Below are 24,021 nucleotides of genomic sequence, written 5' to 3'. Positions count from 1 at the left end.
CTTCCCTTCCCATTCAACCTTTGGAGCGGTTCTGAATTCAACTAGAGAGGCTAGATGGGAATGAAAGGTGAAGTGTAATTTCATTTCTCCTCAGAGCAGTTTGTGGATTTAAAAGATGGTTTCATTAGCTGAGAGGGGATTTTTCTCACCCCTGTACAGATGTAACCCTTCCTGATTCTTCACAAAATATAGCTAGGCACAAGGTTCAAAAGCTGCTGGACGATCAGCCTTCTGCTTTCATTTGTCAAGAGGAGCAGTTCCAACAGACTCTTCAGCATGGGGTTAGACCAGACGTGTATGGAAAAAGAAAGCTTTCCCCCTCCACCAGCCCAAAGCAAAGTTGAGCACAACTGACATGCAAGACACCATATTCACTCCCATCACCACAGCTGTTCTCACACTCTGGCTGATCAGATCAGGTTGATCTGGCTGATCAGAGAGTTGATGGTGATCTTATTCCTATCTGTATTACAACGATCTAGCCATGTCAACTGAAAAGCAATTATCCTGGAGCAAGACACAAGAGTTTGATCCTGAATGTATTTTATCTGACAACACCCACCTCTCAAGTTCACAGTGCTCTGAAATGTAAGGGAACAACCAATCGCTTTAACTCCAATCCACTGAACTAAGAGAGCTGTCCCAGCAGAGAATTTGATGTTCCATTTCTGACACCATTTCAGAAATGCTTTAGAGAAAACAATGGTTTTACATGATAGCTGTGTGGAATCACATTTCAGAGCTACATCAGCCTCTAGCTATTTATTTCTTACTTCCCAAGAAATGCAGCATAGCAAAGAAAAAGGCTTTGTCAATTTACTTTTTGTACAGTAATACAGCTCTTCATATTTAAAAGCCAAAATCTTTTTCTAAGCAAAATCAAAGGTTAGAACAGTATTTTATGAAAAGCAAAACAAACACACAAAAAGAAGTATTTATGGTGATGTTCCCAAATCTAATCTTAACTCTGTCCCATTTATGTAAAACAATGTAAGAAACAAAAGTCTCAGTCAAGAAAACAATACATTTATTTTTGTCTTCTTTGAGTGGTATCCCTTGGGTACCCCTTGCAAACCTAAAGGGAAACTCCTAAAAATTTTCTGATTCTTTGGTCTCTCCCTCCTTCCCATCTCAGAATGAGTTACCTTTGGTTTTGTACATTTCTATTTTCTCTCTTCTTGAAACAGATGTTGAACAATAGCAAGATACAGGAGGAATATATCAGCCACGGGACTGAAACTTTATGCAGCATTAAAAACCAACATGTTGCTCACATGAATGATTCAACCCAAGGGAGTTTTTAGAAGCCATGAATCTTCACACACTTGAGTGATTAAAAGAAAAAAAAAATATTAAAATATTTCTGAAATGTACAACACTTACCTTGAACTCTGGCAGTGTTGTTGCAACTGCTGGAAACACACTCTTCACTAATGTGTTTATCACAGGCCTCCATCCAGAACACAGCACCAGTCATCTGGTGTTTATCCTTCACCGGGTTGAGGGTCTAATCTAGGCGCTCTCTCTAGCTGCCACTCAAGGGCCACTTTCAGAACAGACAGACAAAGAGTCTAAAAGCTGACTAAGTACATCAGTATCCTTCTCCGTCATCCCAATTACACATGTGCTGGAAAGCTTCAGTGGTGGTTTCAGAACTTCTAGTTCTTAGCTATATATTAGATGTACTTAAAGGCAGCGTAGAATAAAAGGCACCAATTGCTTTATGCTATATGGAAATTTTTTTTTTTATCCTAATATCAGAAAGAATGGATTTTTTTATTGCCCACATAAACACATAATTCTTTTATGAATTTTCCGAAGCTCTTGGCCTCAATATTATTTCCATGGCAATAAGTTCCACAGACCTGTACATTTTATGAAATGCATCTTTCCTCTTCTCACTTCAAAACTGGCTGTCTTTTAACTCAACTCCTCACTTTCTTGAACTATGAAATAAAGCAGAAGCTGACTATTTTTCTCTCTGAGCCACCTTACTTACAACGCGGGAAACAAAGGGACATTTTGTGTCAATGTATCAGTTTGTCGTCTTCCTGTGTCCATCCCATCCCTACATGATTTTTCACACTGTTAAAACATCTCCCCTCCTCTCAGTTTATACATTTGTTCAGTGATACAAGCAATCATCACAACTATTATTTCAGAAAATAAACGAGTCTTACACAATCCTTAAGCTACAGAGCAGGGGAGGAAACCAAAACTCCAAATCCTCACTAATTGTGATCATCTGGCTCTCACTAATTTACAGGATTAACTCACTCCTCTAATAGTCCACAGATTTCTTACTCACATCACAGTTGAGTCACGGGGTTTTCATACTCATAGGATAAGCCTACTTAGCTCTTTTCAGTCCATGGGATACCCTTTACCTCTTTCTTCCCTTGGTCACCCCAGTATCATGAAGGGGAAAAGTAATGATTTTAAGGTTGTTAAGCCATGCATAAAAATGCCATAAGAGATCTAATCACACCAGAGTAATGCAAAGAATAAATCCCTTCTACAGTTCACATAGGCTTCAGTTTCCCCTGTTGATAGTAGAGAATCAGTATACAACTGGGCTGCTAGTTGAGGGGCTGGACAGGAGGAATGAAATACAAATAGCCAACTCCTGTAATATACAAATTGAATGATCAAACAATCATCGCAGAATGTCAGCTGATGACATACACTGAATTTAGCAGGGTCATAGCTAATTATTAGTGATGTGGTTTAAAAAGGCTTTTAGTCAGAGGAAAGCTACTTCACAGATAACAACTAACACATGGGGGAAGAGGGCAACAGAGATAATTAAGTAGGGATATCATTTCAGTGCCAATGAATTTGTTTGACAATCTGTTTCTTGGCCCAGTCAAACAATCCTGGGAAATAAAATTCCTGCACTTTCAGTCTACAGTCTCACTGTAGAGTTACTTTGTTGTTAGAGTCCAGGTCACAGAATGAAAAAAAACTTCAGTGCAAGAGTTTGCACACATTTGTCCAGCATCATCGTTCATGAGCTCACAGTAATAGGAACAAAGTTTTCTACTATGTTCAGGGAGCCATCACACTCAGATGTGGATCTCATACATTCAGTGACTGAACAGGTCTTGAATCATAAGCCATCCAAAAAATTCTGGACCGAAACCTAACTGCGCAAAGGCAAAATACCTAACACAGGACGTATCTCATACTGAATCCTGTGGGGTCACATAAAAACAAGGTACTAGAAGAGACAGTATAAAAATCTCCATATCTTTTGTTGCTAAGATGATTTGGCAAAACAGGTCTGGCTCTAGGAAGCAAGAAATAGTTATACAAGACACCTGTTAGTCTACAGATGGAGCAAATCACTTGATTTCTATACCTTGCACTATATGCTTTAGAAGCTCCTTAAGTTACCCTGGCACTGCTGCAGCAATCATTAACATTTTTGCTTTATCCAGCTGAACACTAAGAAGTGACAGAAGCAGCAGCAAATGGAAGAGAAATAAATCAGACAGCAGAGACTTGGGAAAAAAGCTTGGAATCAAAATCTTGGATGGGAATGCCCCACACACAGGCATTGGCTCTGTATCTGAACTCTCCATCTTGTGCCCAACTTGAATCATTACCAGTTTCTTTTAAAACTGTGCCTGAAAGAACTGATGTGTTATGAGACAGCCATGACCTAAATAAACTCCAAACAAATCATTCATCACTGCAAAACTCCAGAACAAGCTGGTACTTTCTCAGAGCACAGTGTTCTTCTAAACACACATTATACATAAAGAGGAAACAGAAAGCACATACTGTAGGCTTTCATCAATTGTACACAAACAAAGCCTTTGATAACTCTCTGAATAGGCTAGAGATCATTACGCCTGGGGCCAAGAGGCTCTCTGTAGTTTAAGATCTCATTTTCCAAACTTTTGGTCAAAAGGGTCTTTCTAAGTGCAGTGGAGAAAGGAACACTTTTTCCTTGAATATTGTTATGTTCACAATACCCCATCTCAAATCCTTACATGCACTATCCTTTTTTCCTTACCAAATTCAAACTTCACAACCTCAAGGTCTGGAGCAGGAGGTGCTCACCCACATCAACAGCCACGTTTTCTGTTACCCATCCTTCTTTTTCATGGCCCACATTGTTCCTGGAACAGCTGGCCTTTTCCAGTTCTCTGGTTCTTTCTTACCTTCCTGTCACTCAAATCTACCAAACACACTGTGCTCATTTCTTTTTTTTTGTTTGCCTTTTGAAATAGTCTACTTAATTTGAATACATGCAAAGATTCTGATACAGATCCAAGAAGATAACTAGAGGACCCATCTACCGAATAAGTGTTCTACAGCTCACACCACAATGCAGTTAGTGCTGTGCTTTTGGTTTAGAGGCACACCAGCATGTGAGAACCGTGAAGTTAATTTAGGTTAAAAAAGGATGCCCATTCTAAAGAGGAACAACTACTTCTAAATAATGGAGCACTTTTACTCCAGAAAAAGTGTTTTAGTGTAACCAGCTTAATCTAGTCACTGCTTTCAACTCCTTTCCCTTTGAAAGAAAATGCTAAACCCGTCTGAACTACTAAGACTCAAACTTATCTTATTCTTTGGTGGTTTTGTTTCAGCTACTTTAGCAGCTTTACAGTAATAAAAATGTTATGCATTCAATTTAATGTCTCATTCTCTATAAAAAATTACAAGTAGTAATCATTTCATCAAGGTATTTGGACTTTTGGCTCCTACATTAGTACCCCAAGCCCAAAGGTTTCTCTTTCTTTATAAGCATTACGTAAAAACTAGTAAGCAACAGAAATGTACTTAACACTGTGGTATCCTGTAATTCACACTGGCAGCTGCACAAATAATTACAGCCCTTCTCAGGTAAAACCTCACCAATTTAAACGAGTTTTCACCGATCATGGAAGGATAGAAAACCCTTTAAGCAATAGGGAGATCAACAGAAGCCTTTAGAAGTGTTAAAACAGTTTGATCCCAAGGCTATACAAATGCTACCTGCTGATGACTGAACGAGTATGATTTTCAGACTCCTAATCAAATTCTACTTAATTGTGGATGTTATTTTCCTACATGCATTCAACAGATAGGGGTCACTTCTACCCTGACCAGGTAACCATTTCAGCATTCCCATGTGCGTAAAAGGTTTTTAACGGGCCATGCTTTTTGTTTAAGATTAATCAATTCCCTTTCCCTGCCTCTGATTCCCTGTTTTTTAAGAGGACCACTTACCAGGAAAATTTCATTCACACCCTTACAGAAAACAGCATCAGCTGTTCATTTGTGATCCAGGCCTAGGGGACATCACAGGCTTTCAGAACCAGATGTTTATTTCTGTCTAGTCAAGGGGTGGCTAAATATGGAAACACATTAAACAGGGCTGGTGGGAACTGATGAGGTCATCTACACCATCTCCTAATCTACAGGTGGGACCAGTTTTGCCTAAACGATTCTTAGCAGCTATTTCTCTGACTTATTCTTAGGAGACTCTATTTATGAGTTCCCATAATTCCTCTATAAAATTATTAGAATGTTTCTTTTACATCTAACATGCATCTCATGTTAAAGATAGTATTACTTCTATTTTTCAGTCTTTAAACACATGATACTAAATCTGGCAGTGTATGAATTCACATTTGTTTGACTTCTGATATCAATTACTCTTTCTGCAAAAGTAGTTGAATAGTGGCACATCATTTAAGACTTATCCTACACTACTGCAGCAGCTGAGCCCTCTAATAACACAACACACTTTTTTTTTTTTAATGTTGTTTTTTATCCTACCTGAACTGAAACAAAAGTTGTAATTTATTCCCCATAACAAGGTTCTAATTTTAGGCAGTCTGAAGGGGAAGATCCTAGGAAGGGAGTAACATCTTAGAAATTACAACAGTAGGAATACCTTTGGGTGCCTAAAATTGCCATGAGTCAATTCTGAGACACTGAATATCTCTTCCAAACTAATGCTTTCTCTTTTGGGTGATACTTCAAGGAAAAAAACATGGGTCAGTTTTCAAAGTACCAAGCCATTTCTGTCAAGTTATCTAGACTGTCTAACAAAAGCTAATTTACAGTGGGAGGTGTCTACAACAGGCACCATTAAGTCTAGAGCCATGAGTCTGACTTCTCCCTGGACAACAATTTAACAAGATTATGATATAGAAGGGCACTGTACCTCTGTGTGAAGTGCAAGGCTTTATATTCCAAGAAATTATTTTCTATTCCTCTTAGCTAATGCACAGTGAGGTTTTTCTAATCACTTAAGGGAAGGCAAAAAAATGTAATTAATATATAGGCATTTGCAAGTAAGTAGTTAATGCCTCTTTTTAATTCACCCTCAAATCAAGAAGGGTTCTAATTAAAATGACATAACAGATTTATCTTCCTGGTGCTCTTCTCCAGCAGTTTTGTAACTGTAACCGCATAAGAAAAAATACATTTATACGAGAAAGAGAGAGAGAGAGAGAGAGAGAGAGAGAGAGAGATATAAAACATTCTGAAAATGTGTAGCTAGTAAGATTGGTTTCTGAACAGAAAAGCAGAAAAAGCAAAGCTTGCATCTTCCTACTACTTCAAATTACAAATAAATTACTTTTCAAAGTTTTTCTTCTTACTTGACTAATTCCCAGTCTGATATATATACTCCATGACCAAACACTAAAATCCTTTCAATGTTTTTAAAGATAAAAGCTATCATTATTATTCCTTGACTGGACAATAAAATGTGACAAGAGTAAAGTGAGAATTTTAACATTTGAAGGTAGAATCTTAAAGAGAATATAAAACCTACTATCAACACAGTCCATCACAGGCTAACATTGCTATGTTTGTTTGGGGTTTTTTTCAGTTTGGGCTTTTTGATTTGTTTGTTTGTGGGTTTGGGGCTTGTTTTTTGTTTTGGTTGGTTGGTATTTTGGGGGGGGGGAGGACAGGGGAGGAGGTGTGGGGGGTATCTTTTCTATTTCAAGGTTATTGAAAGGAGAGAGAAACAGTAGGGAACAGTCCTTAATCTAACTGGAGTCAAACTACAAGATCAGCCTGGAAAGTTCTGAATATTAGATTCTCCTTAGTGAATATTTTTAAGACAAGATGAACCATCTAGGAACCATGAACATTATTAAAAAGTAAACAAAATATACATTTTCACAGAAGATGAATCTAAAAGATTGTGAATACAATAAAACTTAACTGATTTTCCTAATACAAATAATAATTATTCTATTTTCTTAATGTGTGCTCTTTGTTTAGGTTTTTTTCCTTAGATCAGATTTTTTTTTTTCCTTAGATCAAACTATGATCACATACTGACCTGCCCAAATGTGATTCAGGTTCACTAGAGCATAAATCCACAAAACTATAAAGCCACATATTTTCCAGATAAAATAACTGTAGTTCACTTCTGGTTTTCCCAAGTCTTCTTTGGTGCATGACAGTATCTTAATGCTTATGAATAACATCACTTTTTTCTGGCTGTAATATCAGTTACTCATACTGATAAAAGTTAAATATTCATTTAGAGATCTATCTTGCAATCTGTTCATAATTTAGTAGAAAGACCAACTTCCGAAGATATTTATGTGCCTAAGGAAGCCAACAGGGATGGCTGGGAGAACTCAGAGAATAGGCTCATGTTGCAGTCTGCAAGTGCTTGGGCACTCTGAAAATCCCACCACCCGCAGCTAATTACATTAGAAAGCCTATGTCCTGTCACAAAAGGCCCTTCTCTGCCAGCTAGTGTGGATGGGTTCAGCAGGTACTTATGGGTGTGGTGTACCAGAAAACAGCAGGCCAAAGAGAAGGAAAAGAACACAATGAGAAGTACATGAAAATCTCCCCAGAACTGCTAAGCTCTAGAGACCGGTGGACCTGCTGAATCCATGAGAACTGATAAAAATCAAAATAACAAGAATTAGTTGAATCTGCAGAAGGCCATCAGCACACACTAGCGTCAATAAATGTATGCAACTTAGAACATATCAATGAAGGCAGTGCCTGCTATATGCAGACAAAGACTATAGGATCATAGGCACACATCATGGACCAAAAGACCTTCTTGGGTAGTTCCTGAACACCAGGCCAGAAGTCATTGTTGCACTAGTGCCACTTTCGACTTGTGAGTAAACCAGTGTGGTTGGCTCCCAGCTGTTGCTCCAACCAAGTATTAAGGGCAAGAGTGAGTGAACAAATGTGAGAGGGAATAATTGCATATACTGTACGAATAATTATCTGCTATTAAAAATAGTTTGGTTCTGTTATTAATAACAGCTTCATTAATAAAAGGTGTTCTAATTAATACTGGTTGTGATCTGTGTCTCCCCTAACTCAATCCCCTATCAGCAAAACAGAAATTTACAGCATTCTTTGTTCTCGTGCTCACTGTATGAATGTCTCTACTTCTACCCAACAGGAGCAAGCCCTGCTAGCATGCCCATGCAAGCTTCGGTGGGAAGAAAACAAACAAGTTTTGTTATTTCAAAACACTTACTTGGTAGGGATACAGAGTGACGCCATTCGTTCTTGACAAAGACCAAGTGCCATCAAGGTACTGATGAGCCTGGATAGCCACAGAGTTGAGAACATTACCATTGCTGGGGCTGGTGGCCATTTGAAAGCTGACCTTGGCTTGGTGTCCAGGTGAGCCATTTTTCTTCTCCACCCCATTGACAATTCCTAAACTGTTGGGTTTTCCACTGTGTTTGTTGGCAACAAAGCCTGTATAATTAGATGTAGCATAAGGAGCAGGCATGTATGCCCAGTCCCTGGGCTGCAGGCTGCCCATGTGCCGAGGACTCACTAATGTGGGGATATTGGAGAGAGGTGGGGGAGAGCCTGGCGAGGCATCGTAATGTTCTGAGTTGGCAGCTTGCTCTAAGGTCAGCACCATCTGAATGGCCTCTTGCTTCAGCTGGTTCAGGTGTGTGGCACAAACATCACATCTGTTGTCCTTTTCGTTCCATGCCTTACGAATGGTATTGGGAACTTGGAGCTTGTCATGAATCACCGAAGAAAAACCTGGGTCCTAAAAAAACAAAACAGAGAAGGGAGAGGGGGGGACAGGAGAGAAATGTTTAACCATGGTCACCACAGTGAAACATTACTGCTGATTGTGCATTTCAAAAGCCAATTTATGAGATAAGCTTAGAATGCAAACAAGGGCCATTAGATACAGTCAACATATGCCAGCAGCAGAGCTGAACAAAAATGAGAAACTAGATTGTGCTGGAAAGAAAAAATTATTTTACTTTTACTGATAAGTGGCAAACATAATTCCACTGCAAGCTTTAATGCGTGGCAGAAAGAATGAATTAACCTGCTTCACACCATTGCATCTAATTTCTGGCTTGAATGAAAACTACTCTTAGTTACACAGGTGAGATCAAGAGCAACTCCACTAAAGCCAGTAGGCTTGTATCAAGGTTCACGAATCCATCTAACCGATGTCAGATTTTGGTACTCAGAAAATCCAGGATATACTCTGCAACAAAAACTAAAGTCTGCCTGTAAACGAAAAAAAAAAAAAAGAGCTACCACCATTCTCTTAAAATCCTTTTCAGAATTCAAACGAGATGAATATTTGATAAAGTTTTCCAAGAGCTTTTCAGCATTTCATTTACCAAGAATACACTTTTCAGCCACAAAATTAAACAACAACCTTTCTGTTAATGAAATGTTCTACCACTATTTTGGGTATCTGCTGATAAAAAATAAAACAATAATTTTACTGAACATGTATAGGATCAATAAATTTGTAAAGAATAATTTTCTTCTTGGAAAGTATATTTTTGGTGCAAAACCATGTGATCAGGTTTAAAATATCTTGCCTCATATCCTTACCTCATGGTAGATCTTTGAATGTCAGTGGTGCTCTCCTCAGAGCAATATGCCACCCTGATCTGACTACAGTCACTGACTGCTGGCCTAAATTGCAAAGTGTTCCAGCAAGTTGTGGAGCCAAACAGCAGTCTTAGCAGGCTTATCACCAAACTTGCTCAGTTCTTACAGCATCATGCAGTTTTAGAGATGCATAGCAATGATGTGTTTGTTACGCAAACAATGACAGTTATGTGCTGGAAATATTTCTTGGAAACTTCACACCATATCTTTGTGGTTTTACAGACCAGGCAGGGCAGACTTCACCTTCCCCTCCCTAAGTTTTGGAGGCTTATTGGTGAATTTTCTTATCGCTACTCAAAAAGATTTACAATCAGTAGTATCAATCTTTTGGGTTTTTTTTCTCTCTCTGTGCCTTTGTGGCTTTATCAGCTTTAGCAGCAAACTGAAATCAGACTGGAAGAGTGCAGGGGAGGGGCAAGGATCACAGAAATAGACACCACCCTTATTCAGTAATTTTATGAACCCCATGCCATCCAAGACAGACAAATTTTGTGTCTTGATAGTTTGGCTGTGCTGGGAAAGAATGGGTAGGGGGTATAATATAGGGAGGGAGAGAATTCATTGGTAGAGGGTCATATTCATTATGATCCGTCTTTATTATATACTCAAGTATTTTATTTTCACTGTTTAACTACCGTGAACAGCCCCTCAGCATGCAGTGATTAATTGATTCATAAATCATGATGCCTCCTTATGCACAGCAGCAAAGGAGCAGTTCTAGCCCCAGAAGCCCAGGAGAGTCATATAAGCTGATGGGAAACAACAGGAAGCTGAGATCTGATCAAGCCTCAAGCTGGTCATTTCTATTCTATGCACAAAGAGGGTCAGAGCATCAAAGTGTGTCAGGAAGTCAGGGACTGGATTATGCATCAATCCTCCCCCCTTCACCTTCAGAAAAGGGACTCGCGGAAATCAGGGGAAAGAAATAGGATGCAAAAGATGTCAAATCTTATTTTCCATTCCAGACCATAACTAGGTCAACAGATCACATCAGATATAGGCACCCAGTCCATGATGACAGGCATACAGGGAAAGGACTCCTTACTTTTCCCAAAATGAGCCAAAGCTATCTATATAGCTGAAGTGAGGTATGAGCTTTCTTTCCAGGTTGCTCCACAACAGTCCATGAAAAATCCTTGCCAGCTCTTCCTTCAGCTAGCTAGTGCCACAGAGTTAGCTGTTGTTCTTTGAAACGTCCCTTAGGCAATTGGGCTTGAACCCAGGTAATTATATACAACAATCAGATCCAGCAGCAGTTCAACATGGAAATTCCTGGATACTATGACAAATATTCCAAGGAAATAAAGCCTTCTCTAAAGTAAGCAAATGTCAGCATGATATAAATATTCAAGTAGCACATGAACTTTAAAGAGTGCTGGACAGCAGTGAATTCAGCTTCATCTCAGTGTTAAAACAAACATCAGATCATTCTCTGATACAACAATAAACAGAGAAGGGGAGGGAGGGAGGGTAACTGTTTCCTCCTCAGGAGCAGAAAGGAGGAAACAGGCACAACCTGAATTGATTACTCCCAAGATTGGCCCCACTAATCTAACAGACTACTAGATGGATATCTCAACACTCGATCCAAGTCTGGAACATGAAACAGAAAAGCCTACAGGACAGCAACTAAATTTAGAGAAACTCAAGTTCCAGAAACACATTAGTCACGTTTTGTTCTCAAAACAAAGCTGATAGAACCTAAAAGAGAGTTTACTTTCTTATTCTGCAGTGGGCAGCTCCACTATAATTTCACAGAAGAATTGGCTGACAAGCTTGCAATACATTTAGCATGAGAGGCCAAAGCTAGACAGTCACTACACCCTTGCCTGAACAGCAGGGCATGGCATTTTCTGTTTCAGTATTTTACCTGCAAGCAATCATCTGCACACGTTCGCGTAGGAATGCTTATTAGTTTAATGAACAGCACCTTGTGCGATATGAAATAGTGATGGGCAAGACTCACCGGATAAGCACTTTGAGCTAGCTACACTAAGCAGGGGTTGGAAAGGTTATACTTACTACTGAAACTTGTGAGGTCTAAGAAACTCCACCCTCCCTGGCATGAGAGCAGATTTGCTTGTGAAATCTGAGGTTGACACTGAAAATACTATTTATATTTTGGCACTCATTTCCAGTCCTGACAGAACAAAGTACAGTGACACTGAAAACTGAAACAGAATTTTAAAAATCACAAAAGAGTTTGGTTTGAGTTGAGGGCAAAGGTTCATGCTGGTTTCTCTTATTGCTGTAATGGCTCACCCATCTTTAGTATAAACAGCATTACTATAAACTCCTATTCCTATAATAAACAAACAAAGGCATGTAAGAGGTCTGACAGCTTCAGAAGATCAGTCACAACACAGACCATAGCATAAATGCACAAGGCAAGCAGTGAACTAAACAGAGTGCACACTGATCTTTGTTACAAGAAGCCTTTTCACATTACCTTTGAGTTTTCAAGCTCAAGTAAACACCAGTTCCAATTATGTTTAGTTGTTCATCTTCTCTACTGTAGCCAGGTAGTAAGTAATCCCTCACCTTTGGTCCTGAACTAAAAACCCACACAGGAAAGACAGAAGAGGGAAGAAGTTTTGCTTTTTAGAGACTTATCATATATAGGTATGTTGAGGAATTCTGGCTTTACCCAGCGGAAAATGTACCCAGCAAACAGGCAGCACTTAAGACACACTGAAGTACTCAGCTGTAAATGCAGTCCTGACCTCATGGAGGAGGAGGAATGGCACTACTATATGATCATGTAAGGCAATGCAGAAGCATCCTCCTCTGTCATCTCCCTTCATAAAGCTGTACTTTGCCGTATAGTTTTCATGACATTTTAACTACATAACTGAGAAAACAGACTATAAAGAGAATAATCCTTTCCTTCCTGCTATCCAGCTTGGTGCCTATCTTCCTCAGAGAAAGCAAATCGCCACTTTCAGCAAGAAGCACAGCGTTTCACACATACACTTAAACAACACTCACAAGGAGACATGATGAAAGCAGGCAGAGCTCAACTGGTGGACAGAGAAGCAGGCAAGAAATAGGATGAGCAATCTGAACTTTTACATGCTACATGGAATCTAGCTGATCACAGATTTGTATACAAATAACTCATACGCATACTACTTTTTTGAAAACATATAGCAGGCAGACATTAATATCGGCCATACTCTCTAAGACCTTGTGCACAACTGTATTTGATTTAGTCAACTACAGCCTAAGCAAGTTAGACATTATAAACCTACGTCATTATTCCATCTCAGAGACAACTCAACTATACAATGGATATCAAGACCTTCTTATCAAATTGTGGTTTTCAATACCAATATTATTAATTGCTCTTCAGGGAAAAACTAAGTAGTCAATACTAACTAATTCACAGAGGTCAGCTTCCACTTGACGATGGTCACAAAAGATGCATGGTGTTCTTTTGTTTCCAAAAGGGTCCATGCAGCAATGACTGCTGGTATGTAATCCATCAGCCAAGGTAGAGGGGAGAAGTAGGGGAAAGCAATGATCAAAGTTCTGCCCAAGGAGAAGTGTGTTTTCCAGACTCTCACTCTCCACAGGCAGGGAGTAAAAGAACTAATTAAGAAACATTAGTAGGAGGGAAGCCTTAACGGTGATAAAAAACACATGTTTTTCCACGACTGTGCAAACATCTCTGTTCTAAACACAACCCGTTGTTGGTCTCTATTTGAGAAAAAAAAAAAAAAATCTCCTCCGTTCTCCCTTCTCTCTTGAGAGTGTACTTTCCCGACCAATAAAGAGATTATACTTGTAAATTTACTTTCCAGAGGCACTTGGGCAATTTTCCAAGTGACTCTACACCCTAACTTAAACATCTCCTATCATCTTCTAGTTACATTTCAGAGATTTGCTGTTTTCAGCCTTCCAGAGCCCTAACAGTTGAAAAAGAGCTACTCACTGTTACAACGGCATAAATTCTGCTAAAGCAAAAGCATGTTCAAATAAACTAAAGTCGAAGGGAGTTTTTCCTCAAATAAGCATGACAGGATACACACTATTATTATAAATTAGTAGCACTGTACCATCAAACTGAGCTGGGAACCCTCTGATAAAAATCAGTTAGCTTTGCTAAGTAAAGGCTGAATCATCTGAATTACCTAGCGCGGCAGGATCTCTGCTAGCACAAGCAGCGTTTTGGTAAGTAAAAAGTCAAAGTTACACATGGGCAAGACCAAAGGGACAGTGAGGTGGCCTCCCTTTTTCTCTTGCTCTGTCCATAGCCACTGACACCTTCTCTGGGTGTGACCACACTCCCTTACCCTCTGTCACAGGAAACCTCCCTCATGCCCAAGATATCTTCTTCACGTAAGTCATGCATCACCACTCACAGCTGAGCAAATGAAACTATCTCGTCTCCTTTGCTAGAAAAGGAGGACGTGTTTCCCTCTTGCCTTTCTGAAACCCTCTCCTTTCCCCCAGCAGGAACGTCCCCCCATAAACACTGTTACTACTTGTTGGGGAGAGGAGAGAGGAGGCAATCCTGGAGACATATAAGTAGGGAACTTGGGCAAAAGGAGAGACAGAGGTCATGAAGAAAATAGAATAAGAAAGAGGCTTCTGACATTAGTCTGTTTCCAGCAAGCCCCTGTAAAGAGACTGTCTTACCAAACGCAGCAAAAACCTCTGCATTGTTATCATATCCCACCTCTAACTATTACCATTTTTGTTTCTCAAACTTGAGGAACTGCTTTCTGCTGCCGACTCGAGCCTTTACTTTCAAAAAAGCCATGAGAGTCCTCCCAGTCCTACAGCCAGTATCTCCAGAACATGCCTGGGGGACCAGATCTTTTCAGGGAGTGAGGGGAAGGAAAAAGTAAATCTTAATCCTGCCTGGTGTAGCTCTCACAACATTACTATTTTCAAGGCGTTTTTCTTGAGCTGGCACATACTACTGACATTTGGACTTTTATAACTTAGCATTTGTCAGTATAAACCAGTCACTGTATAGGCAGAATGTGTTCTTTTGATTTAGGCTCTCTGTTTCCTTATCTGAAAGAGACAGAAAGCCTGAGCAAGGGTCACCTTACAAACCTGCAGAAGCAGGAAGCAGAAGAGAGAAAATCCTGGAAAAATAGGATGATTAAAAATGGGGAAGAGGGACAAAAGAAGAGGAAAAACAAAAAGTGTTTTCTAATTGCTCTATGAACTGGCTTATGGCTCTGATGTTGGATCAGCACTGACGGACTTACAGCTGTACACATCTGGCACACAGGTGTTTGTGTTAGCATTTGATAGCTAGACAGCAGCCAGATTTTTAATTGGGTTGGAAAGATGAGATGAAATAGCAGCAGGAAAATCTAAATATACATTCAGTGGTACAAATTCAAGCCTTGCCCAGTGAGCTCTGCTATGCAGTTGTCTAGAGCTCTGCAGCCCAGACTGAATCCGTAGCCACAGCATGCACAGGGTATCCTGGAGGGAAGCTTTTTCTACATCTATGTGGTAGACAAACTCAGCTGCTGCCGAAGGGGCAGAACGTGTCAGCACCCTTTGTATGGCACAAAGAATAGAAACAAACTCAGAATTGCAGAAGCCTCGTCACTTGTACTGGAAAAAGCAGCAGCTCCATTCTCTCTTCCTTGCTTTGTATTTGCCTGCCTGCATGTGAAAGGATAACATTTGCTTTCTTAGCCACCAGAGCACACTATAAGCTTGTGTTCAACTGGTTCAGCCTTGACCCCCTGACACTTTTCTGCATCATTGGTATAAGCAGTCTTGTGTCATGCATGCAAACCAGATGCATCACAGATGCTTTCTTGCCCAGGTTTCCAGTCACTCCATAGAACTCAGTTGCTATTGCTGACACTTCACTCAGCTTGGGGCTGGCTACAGATTTGACCTAACTATTGTTAGAATTAGATGCTTTCAAGAGCTTACAAACTGTTAGTTCTATCAACCAAATGTTTAGTCTCACTCACTCCTCATCATACTGGCAAATGTGATACCTTTTTTTCATAAAATTCTTCTGATTGCCATTCACAAAGACATTGTTCTTTATTGTTGATATCCTGTTATGCACCCTTTCAAACCCATCTGGGATAAGCATGAAGCATGACCGACCTATGATTACATGGGCCAGACCTGTTAAAATACTGGAATAACATCAGTTTTTCTTTGATCCTTTCAAACTTCCCCATTATTCCAAGCTTTGATAAACATCAAATCAACAGATCACTTGAACCTCTGAGCAACCAGCCTACGGTAGCAATTACTGTTCTGACACACCTCCATATTTTCAAAGTTTAGCTTGCTTTTCCTGTGAGAAGAGCATTACAGTTCTCTGATGAATGCCAGAGCTGAGCTACTATTGACACTGTAACCAGTGATTTCTCAAACAGCTGATCATACCTGAAGAACAGTAATTAAACATCACAAGTGTGAAGGCCAGGACAGTATTTGTGACACCTCTATACTTACTGTTCTCCTGACTTAGAAAGGGGTTTGTAGCAACCCAAAATCTCTTGCAACTGCTTTTCAAACATGAGAATCATACCCTTTAAATTTAGGCAAACAATCATCAGAAAGATAACTGTGTTTTTTATTTCATAATTTAGCACTCTCAAAAGAGCTATTCAGCATGTAACACTTTATCAAATCTGTTCAGCTTCAGCACGTCTACAGTCAACATGCATCAGAGAACCAAAAATTTTTTCTCCTTTTCAGCTTATTCTGCTTACTTTTGTATCTTTGGGGGTTTTTTAACTATTTCTACACGCTCACTCTTATGCTTTTCTCTCCATTTTAAGAAACATTAGTATCTTTAAATTGCATGCAAGATCACAGATTTGGGGGAGAAAAAAAAAAAAGAGAAAAAAATTGTTAGATTGATAAAGGCTATTGGTGGCTTTTACTAGGGGTAAAGAGCTTTGCCTTTGCATGTTCAACCTACCTTTTTGTTGCTTGATTTGTTTAATTCACTCATTTTTTGGAAACAATTTTATCAATTTCCTAACTTTACACTGAGGTTCCAACCTGGTTCAGCAGAGCTGAACCCCATTTGTTCATCTTGGATATGCTCTCCTACAGCAACACTCATTCAGGGTCTCTTCTCTAGTTTCTTTTCTGCTACTATCAGATTTCCACCATTCTCAACTTGACTGGAGAGGAGTTGGGAAGGTCAAGGATATGGATCGACTAGAATGAGAGCATTACAAGGCCTTATTACAGCACTAATTACAGTGAGTTAAAACCTGAAGAGTTTTTCTGCAGTTTAACAAAGCTATTTGAAATTCACACTCTAAATTGACTTTCTTTCACTTCCTTGAATATGAAAACACCAGACAGTCCAAGTAATCTTAATCTTAGCAAAACTGCAAGTAAAAGTAAAATCCTGACCACTTTATTCACATCAGATGGAACTTATCTGTGTGCCATCTAGGAAACCCAGAATGAATTTTGTTCCTAGCCACTGAGAAAGTATACCACAAAGACAACAGTCACTTCCTAGTAATAATGAAGTCTCTCCCATGCACATTCACAGTCAGAGTCACGTGAAAAATTGAAACGTATTTGCCTCTTCTCTGTGTTTCCATTTTGCATTAGATCGATAACATTGTTAAAAACATGTAATTTGGAAACAGAAGCGAGTCTCCCCACTGCACTGATTCTCAATTCTTTGTACATGCGGAGCATTCCAAGATGCATACAAACCTGCTCTTATCACTCAGTGGCAGTCACATCTCACACTAGTATTGACAGGGAATTTTCACCAGCTTTTTATCCTGACTGAACTAAAGAACATGCACTTCAACATCTGCAGAGCTGTTACGTGCCTTCTTTAGGAGATATTTCCTTCATGTGAATGCACCCAGCATCAAACAAGTGAGCAGTGTGAAGCTGGAGTGTTACTTAAGACCATGGAGAACAGTCCCAGATCACTGTGAAACCCTTGAGGTTACAAACGGAGAACATGAGATACCTACTTGAAGCTGACAGTGAGAATGGGGAGGGGAAAAAGAAGGAAGAGGAGAAATGAAAGCAACGACTTGTGAAAGGATTATTTTTTTCCCAACTAATTTCTGACTGAAATAATTTGAAGGTCTACTGATGGGATGAAGAAAGATATAGAACTGCTGACCTAGAAGGAAGATCACAATATTCTCTATTAATGTCTTATATGGCACCCTTCTTTCCTAAAAGACTTCATGATGTGTTTTGCGTGGACAGAATTTGCATAAGAGCATCCTGTAGGCAGCTCTGAGGTTTGACAGTACCTGTCTGAAATATCCTCCTTGACACGTACCAGGCCAGCAGCAGGCTGCTGCTTTAAATAGTAGCCACATACCAGGTGCTGACAGCCACTTGCTCCATAGGCAGCTAATGTCCCCTGCTGTCTAGCCATACAGGCTCTCACAGTCTCACTTTGATCTGCAAAATCTTTCCCTTTCAGTAACACTTGGCCTGTTATCATTTACCACCTCCTTCTCATCCCAAGCCATTTACCCAGAAAAGGGCTGCTCTGCTTGCTTCTGCTTCAGACTCCTATCATGTCCAAGATCAAACTACATTTCAGTGACTCAGTCTCTTGGAAATCCCCCTTTTTATCCTCAGAGAGGGAAAAGCACCACCATTCTGTTCCTTTCCTGCCAGTAATACAATGCCCACGCTCCCTCCTTTGGCTTGCCCAGCCTTTTGCAGGCCAGCCTCAGGCTCAGGCTCAGCAGGCTTGTCAGGTGCACAGCTCCCAAACCCAGCAGATACCCTTCGACCTTCTCCTGCCCCTCAGCCGTGACGCCCCACCTCACCCCGGGCATTAATCCCAGCTCCAGGATAATTGATACCATACTTACCACTTTGGATGTGCATAACATTATTCATTATTTGTATTAGCACTTGGTTTTGTTTTTATTAATAATGTGAACTGAGAAAAGAAAAATCCCAGTACAACCCATCAACATTTTATCCTAACAGTTTTACATTATCTCAGGGTGGGTTACATTTGCTTGTGAAAGCTCCTCAGCTTTGATGTAATACAAGACAGTAACCAGATACAGTTTTGTATTTATAGTTGTTTCCATTAACACAGTTATATTAAGAGCTTGTTAATGATCTAATTATCAAATTATCTAATCATCGTTTTGCTTAAATTTCTTTTGTGTGCAAGGAATCGCTTGTAATTATTGCCTGTGATCCCTGGAACCCCTAAAATGAGATGGAAAATATCGAAGACTTTTCTTTGGAAGTGAAATTTGTATATGTAAATACACTTCTCTCTCAAATTTTATCACTTCTGATGCCCCCATATTCTACATATTTCTCATGTACAATAGTTTAGATATACTGATAACATTTTTATGCTTGTACAAAAATATTAAAGACACACGAAAGCAAACAAAAACACACCACAAGTTAAAAATCTTTGTCTTAGAGGGTGCTGAGTGCCCCCCATCTCCATGCAGTCAAAGGAATCTAAGACCATTAGAGCAGCCATGAAAGAACATTTGTTCCATCTAGTATACAGGGCAGGAAACAGGAACACACCTCAGCTTTTCAGCTGGGAATAATTTCAGGAACAAAGCTGTTTACAGGTCTCCACTCCAGTTGCAAGATCAGCTTATGTTTGGTTAGCATGGGATAAATATTTGGGGTATGCAAAGGGGAGGAAGAATTAAAAACAAGATCCCAAAAAAACTAATGAAAGTAACAAGAGTCTGCCAACTCTCAGTGGGAATGGAATTACACTGTCACAACTGTCCCACATACAGTGTGAGGATAAACTGCAGTGTATGGGACAGCTTTTCACCAAGCAAAGCTCTGTTCCCCAGCCTTCGTGTAGTTGCGCTGTTTAACTATACCAACACAGCTCAAGTGGTAGAATGTGCGTTATGACAAGCCCATTACACACAGCCTTTTTCTCTTAAGTCTGCTGCAAATGTACCTGCTAAATTTATTAAACTGCCTGCATGTGACTTTCTACACAAACTATAAACTAATCTGTATACTCCAGCGCATGCTTCAGCTCCAGTTCAGCAGACTCTCTTTACATCTGCTGAGGCAGGGATTGCACAGAATTTGGTATTTTGTGCCAAGGGTAGGTGACAGAAACTAGGTTTGAGGGGCTGGTGAGTGCAGGAAGATGCGTGGGGAAGAGAAGAAGCTGTTGGGCTGCTGAGTGTGGCTTTACATGAGAAGAGAGCTACAACTCCACTCACTGTGGCTTATGCAGAAGCCAAAAGACCTGCTTTTGGCTGCTCCCTCACACAAGGCGATCCAAAAGGCACCTACCACACCAGCACTGACTCAAGGTGACCCAGCTGCATGATGCAAGGCTGCTCCGAGGAGAAGTGCTAGCCTGGGTCCAGAGGCTGACGGGTCACTTGGCTGCTCGTGATGCGAGCATAGCAGAAACCGTCATGGATCTGAAGCCAACTGAAGTTGGTATTATAGAGTACAATACACTTCCACGGGCCTTGGCCAGCCCCCTGGGAACACTGCTGCTTCTGAACACTTACAGCCAGGAGCAAGCAACGTGGTCTAACATTTACCACTGCACTTCGAGGCTGGTAAACACTGTTTCAATACACATCTTTACAGTCAGATTTGTGACATTAGGGGAGCTTTGGAGTACAGCCAGTAACATCTTCTGTTGTTGTCACCTATTTTTTTTATAGGTTCTTTTTGTAAAGAACATCTCAAACTCAGTAAGTCGGCATGGTTTCCGTTCAGGACTTTTGGGTTTGTTCAGAAGTACTCACACTGTGCAAGCTCTGGCTGTCACTACCTCCACAACCTGTATCCCATCCTCTGCACCCTCCCGAAATCCCAAGCAATTCAAATAGTGGAGGACACGACAGGGCTCAGTTGGAAAGCATTCTCACCAAGGTCTCAATGAAAGCATTCAGAGCTGAAGGAGGCCAAGCACTCCCCTCCCCACATCCATTCACTGCAAACAGAAGCCTTAATTCCTTGCTGTGGGACCACAGGGGACAGGCACATAATGAGCCCTTGCTGCCAAACAGCACGGTGTTGCCGGCCCCCCATGACACCGATCTACAAGTGTGGGCTAAAAACATGCCTCCCCCACTCCCACCACAGCTCACGTTCTGTCCTGAATAAGCTGACTGCTGACAAGCCCAAGAGGGGATCAGCCTCTTGACTTGTGTGGTCTGATGAAGGCTAAGATTACAAATCTTTTTCCAAATAGTCCCCAAGTGAGCCACGCAAAAAAAAAAAAAAAAAATGGAACAGAGGGGAGAAAAAGCTTCCAGTTGAGCCTGGTAACATTAGTCAGCCTCAAACCAAAATACAATGTTCCTCAGGTTACAGTGTCAGCTGAAAAGCTCTCTAACCAGCGGGGAAGAGAATGAATTTCCAACCTTCATTAAGATTAAAGCGACTGATCATGACTTCAGACTAAATACAAGGCTCCTTGTGTACCTGGTCACCACATAATCAATAGGGATCAATAGGCATCTGAAAGGATGAAGGTATCCGTTCTAGAGGCAGCCACTGCCACTATGACACAGCTCTTGAAATACACTGCATAAGGCTACCCGCCCTCTCCCTGTACCCAAGGGCACCTCCTACAATTAATCTACAGAGCAAGCCTCTGTAAACTTGGGCTCCAGGTTCTCTGCTACTGATTCAGCTCTATAGATTCAGAAATCAAACCCAATTTAAGAAAAAACTTAGACATACCTCCTTAAACAAAAATTATTTACAATCAGTAGAGTAACCCAGTAGCCTCTTAAAACACCTTGTAAGAATTTCAGCAACCACTGATTAAGTAAGCATGTTAGAAAATCTACATACCTGCGTAATACATGCAACCTGGAAAAAAAAAAATCTGGCTTTTGTTATTTATTGACAGACAAGCTGACATCTGGATTTAAAAATAAAAAATAAAAAAAAAAACACCAGAAAAAAAAAAAAAAAAAAAAACAAAAAAAAACACAACAAAGAGTATAGTGTCAACACCATCCTGGAAACACGCTTCAAGGAAAACAGTGCAGGGAATGAGTTGTCATTATACTGGCTTAAATTTAATTTTTGTCTGAAAAGCTGAAAGCTACATATCCAGAAAGAAAAGAGTAAAGAGATCCAACTTCAATTGTGAGATAGAAAGCTCTCCTACCACCGCATTACCTTATTTTCCTTAGTTTTATTTCCAGAATCTGGATCTCATTAATTTAAATTTAATATTAGTCTCTATCTACCTTTCAGGCGTATCTCTTCTTCTGATTCACACAGACCTGGGCAGTTCCTTCAGAGATTGCTTTGTTCTTCTCTGAAGCAGACGGGGCACAGGCTAAGGAGCACAGTGTCTTGAAATGAGCAGAAAACCTCATTATTTCTAATGCTGTAGCAGCAGAGCTGCACTGAGATGGAGACAGAGTGGGAGGGCAGAAGGTGCCTGAGCAGATCAGTAGTGATTAAAGGTGCCACTGTGGCTTTAGGCTAGATTCACAAAGCATGGTAGTATGAAGCATTGTGCTTGTCCTTTGCAGCCAGCTCCCCCAGCAGTATCTGGAACATGGACGTTGGTGCCTGCAGCCCACGGGCAAGCCTTGAGCAGCAATGTGGACATCTGAGCAGCGACTCATGGCAGGGGAACCACATAATCTCACAAAGAAAAGATGCCAAACATGATGTTGTGGTTGTAAACCCCTAGAGCTGTGTTCTACTGGGATTTATCCATCAGATCCTCCCCAACTGCTAGGGCAGGTGCACCTCTCCACACAGCAGTAAGGCTGCACCTCTTTAGGCCAACAGCACCTGGCGGAGCATCCTTCTGGGGTTTAAAGCCTCCATCTCCTCAGAAGCTGCCCTGCCTGCTTTCAGGCATAGCAAGGTAAGACATAGTATCTATTCTTCTTGAAGAAGGTATGCTGCTGAGCAGCCATCACTGTGTTACTTGCGTGCCCAAAGTCCAGCTCACCATAAACAGGTGTGGGCATGGAGGAGCTTTGGGTCAGGTGAAGTCGGTACATCACCTCTCCTCCTCCACACAGCTGAGGTTAAGCAGCTCCGAGGAGCAAGGCAAGTATGAAGGCTGCAACAGGAAAGGTGAGGGAAGGCTGCAGAGCTGGTTGCTGGTGAGAGAAATCACCCTCTGCATGCCTTGACCTTGTGGCCTTAATCCACTTGTCTGGTAGAAACCCATTTGATTGTGGAGGGCAGTGGCCTGAGCAGGGAACAGGAGTTTCTCCAGGACCTGCTGGACACCATCATCTATAGGCTGTTTTATGCCAAGGCTGCTTAGTACAGCAGCAGCACCAGCCAGAAGGACAAGTCCCCCTTTTGGCATTGGAGTGTCATTTACTCAGCTCTTGCCATACCCTTCTGAATACAACTAATCTTGCATAGACAATGATCACGGGGCATCAACACAACCAAAGACAAGTCCCCTGATTCAACTGACCTATCTTAATACATCCAAGACCAGACTTCCAAATCAGAGATTGCCACCTTATCAGGTTCTTGAAATTCACTGCCACTACCTCTAAACCTGAGGCCTAGCTTTAGATAGTCCATGTGTTAAGAGGCAAATTCTCCTAAAAGATCACGTGGGCTTTGTTACATTTGCGGGGGTTGGGGGGGAGGAAAAGAAAAAAGGGGGAAAAAAAAGGGAAAAAAACCCACATGGAACGGTAAAAAAATAAAAGGGGGGAAAAGAGGAAAAATAGGAGAAAGAAAAAAAAAAAAGCAGCCACTAAGTAATCAAAATACTAAAATAACGAAACAGAATCTCCATTATCCACCCTTCTACTTAGGACCTTGGCAAAGGATAGACAATGCCCTACAACAATCCACTCATTACTTTGTATTTATTTATTCTTACGGGCAGAGTATCACAGGCACAAGAGCCCTAGGACATTGACTCAAGCTAGCGAGAATACTAGGTATGTCCCATAGGAAAAACAAAGTGCACTTGCAAACTGGGAGCTGTAAGGACCCAACTCCTATATGCCAACAGACCCTTCTGGAAGAACACAGTGGCCCCACTTAGTATGTTTAAAGTTAAGTGATTTTTGTTACCCATGCTTCAAGATTACAGGTGGAAATATAGCTGCATTCCACAATCAAATTGCTCAATATATTTTTATTACAAGCATTTTAGCTATTTTTGCAACCATTTGTACAGTTTTATATTAATAACCA

General features: G+C 40.6%; 1 protein-coding gene across 1 annotated transcript in view; it reads right to left on the bottom strand.

Moving 5' to 3' along the window:
* The window catches only part of KIF26B (kinesin family member 26B), a 300,203-nt gene that overhangs the window by 200,039 nt on the left and 76,143 nt on the right, over window positions 1-24,021 (bottom strand). The window contains exon 3 of the mRNA XM_042796107.1: window positions 8,477-9,010. Within this exon, the coding sequence (XP_042652041.1) occupies window positions 8,477-9,010 (534 nt within the window). The remainder of the gene's footprint in view (window positions 1-8,476; window positions 9,011-24,021) is intronic.

This window comes from Tyto alba, unplaced genomic scaffold (genome assembly GCF_018691265.1).
Source record: "Tyto alba isolate M040663 unplaced genomic scaffold, T.alba_DEE_v4.0 Super-Scaffold_22, whole genome shotgun sequence".
Lineage (NCBI taxonomy): Eukaryota > Metazoa > Chordata > Aves > Strigiformes > Tytonidae > Tyto > Tyto alba.
This window is presented reverse-complemented; position numbering and strand designations above follow the sequence as displayed.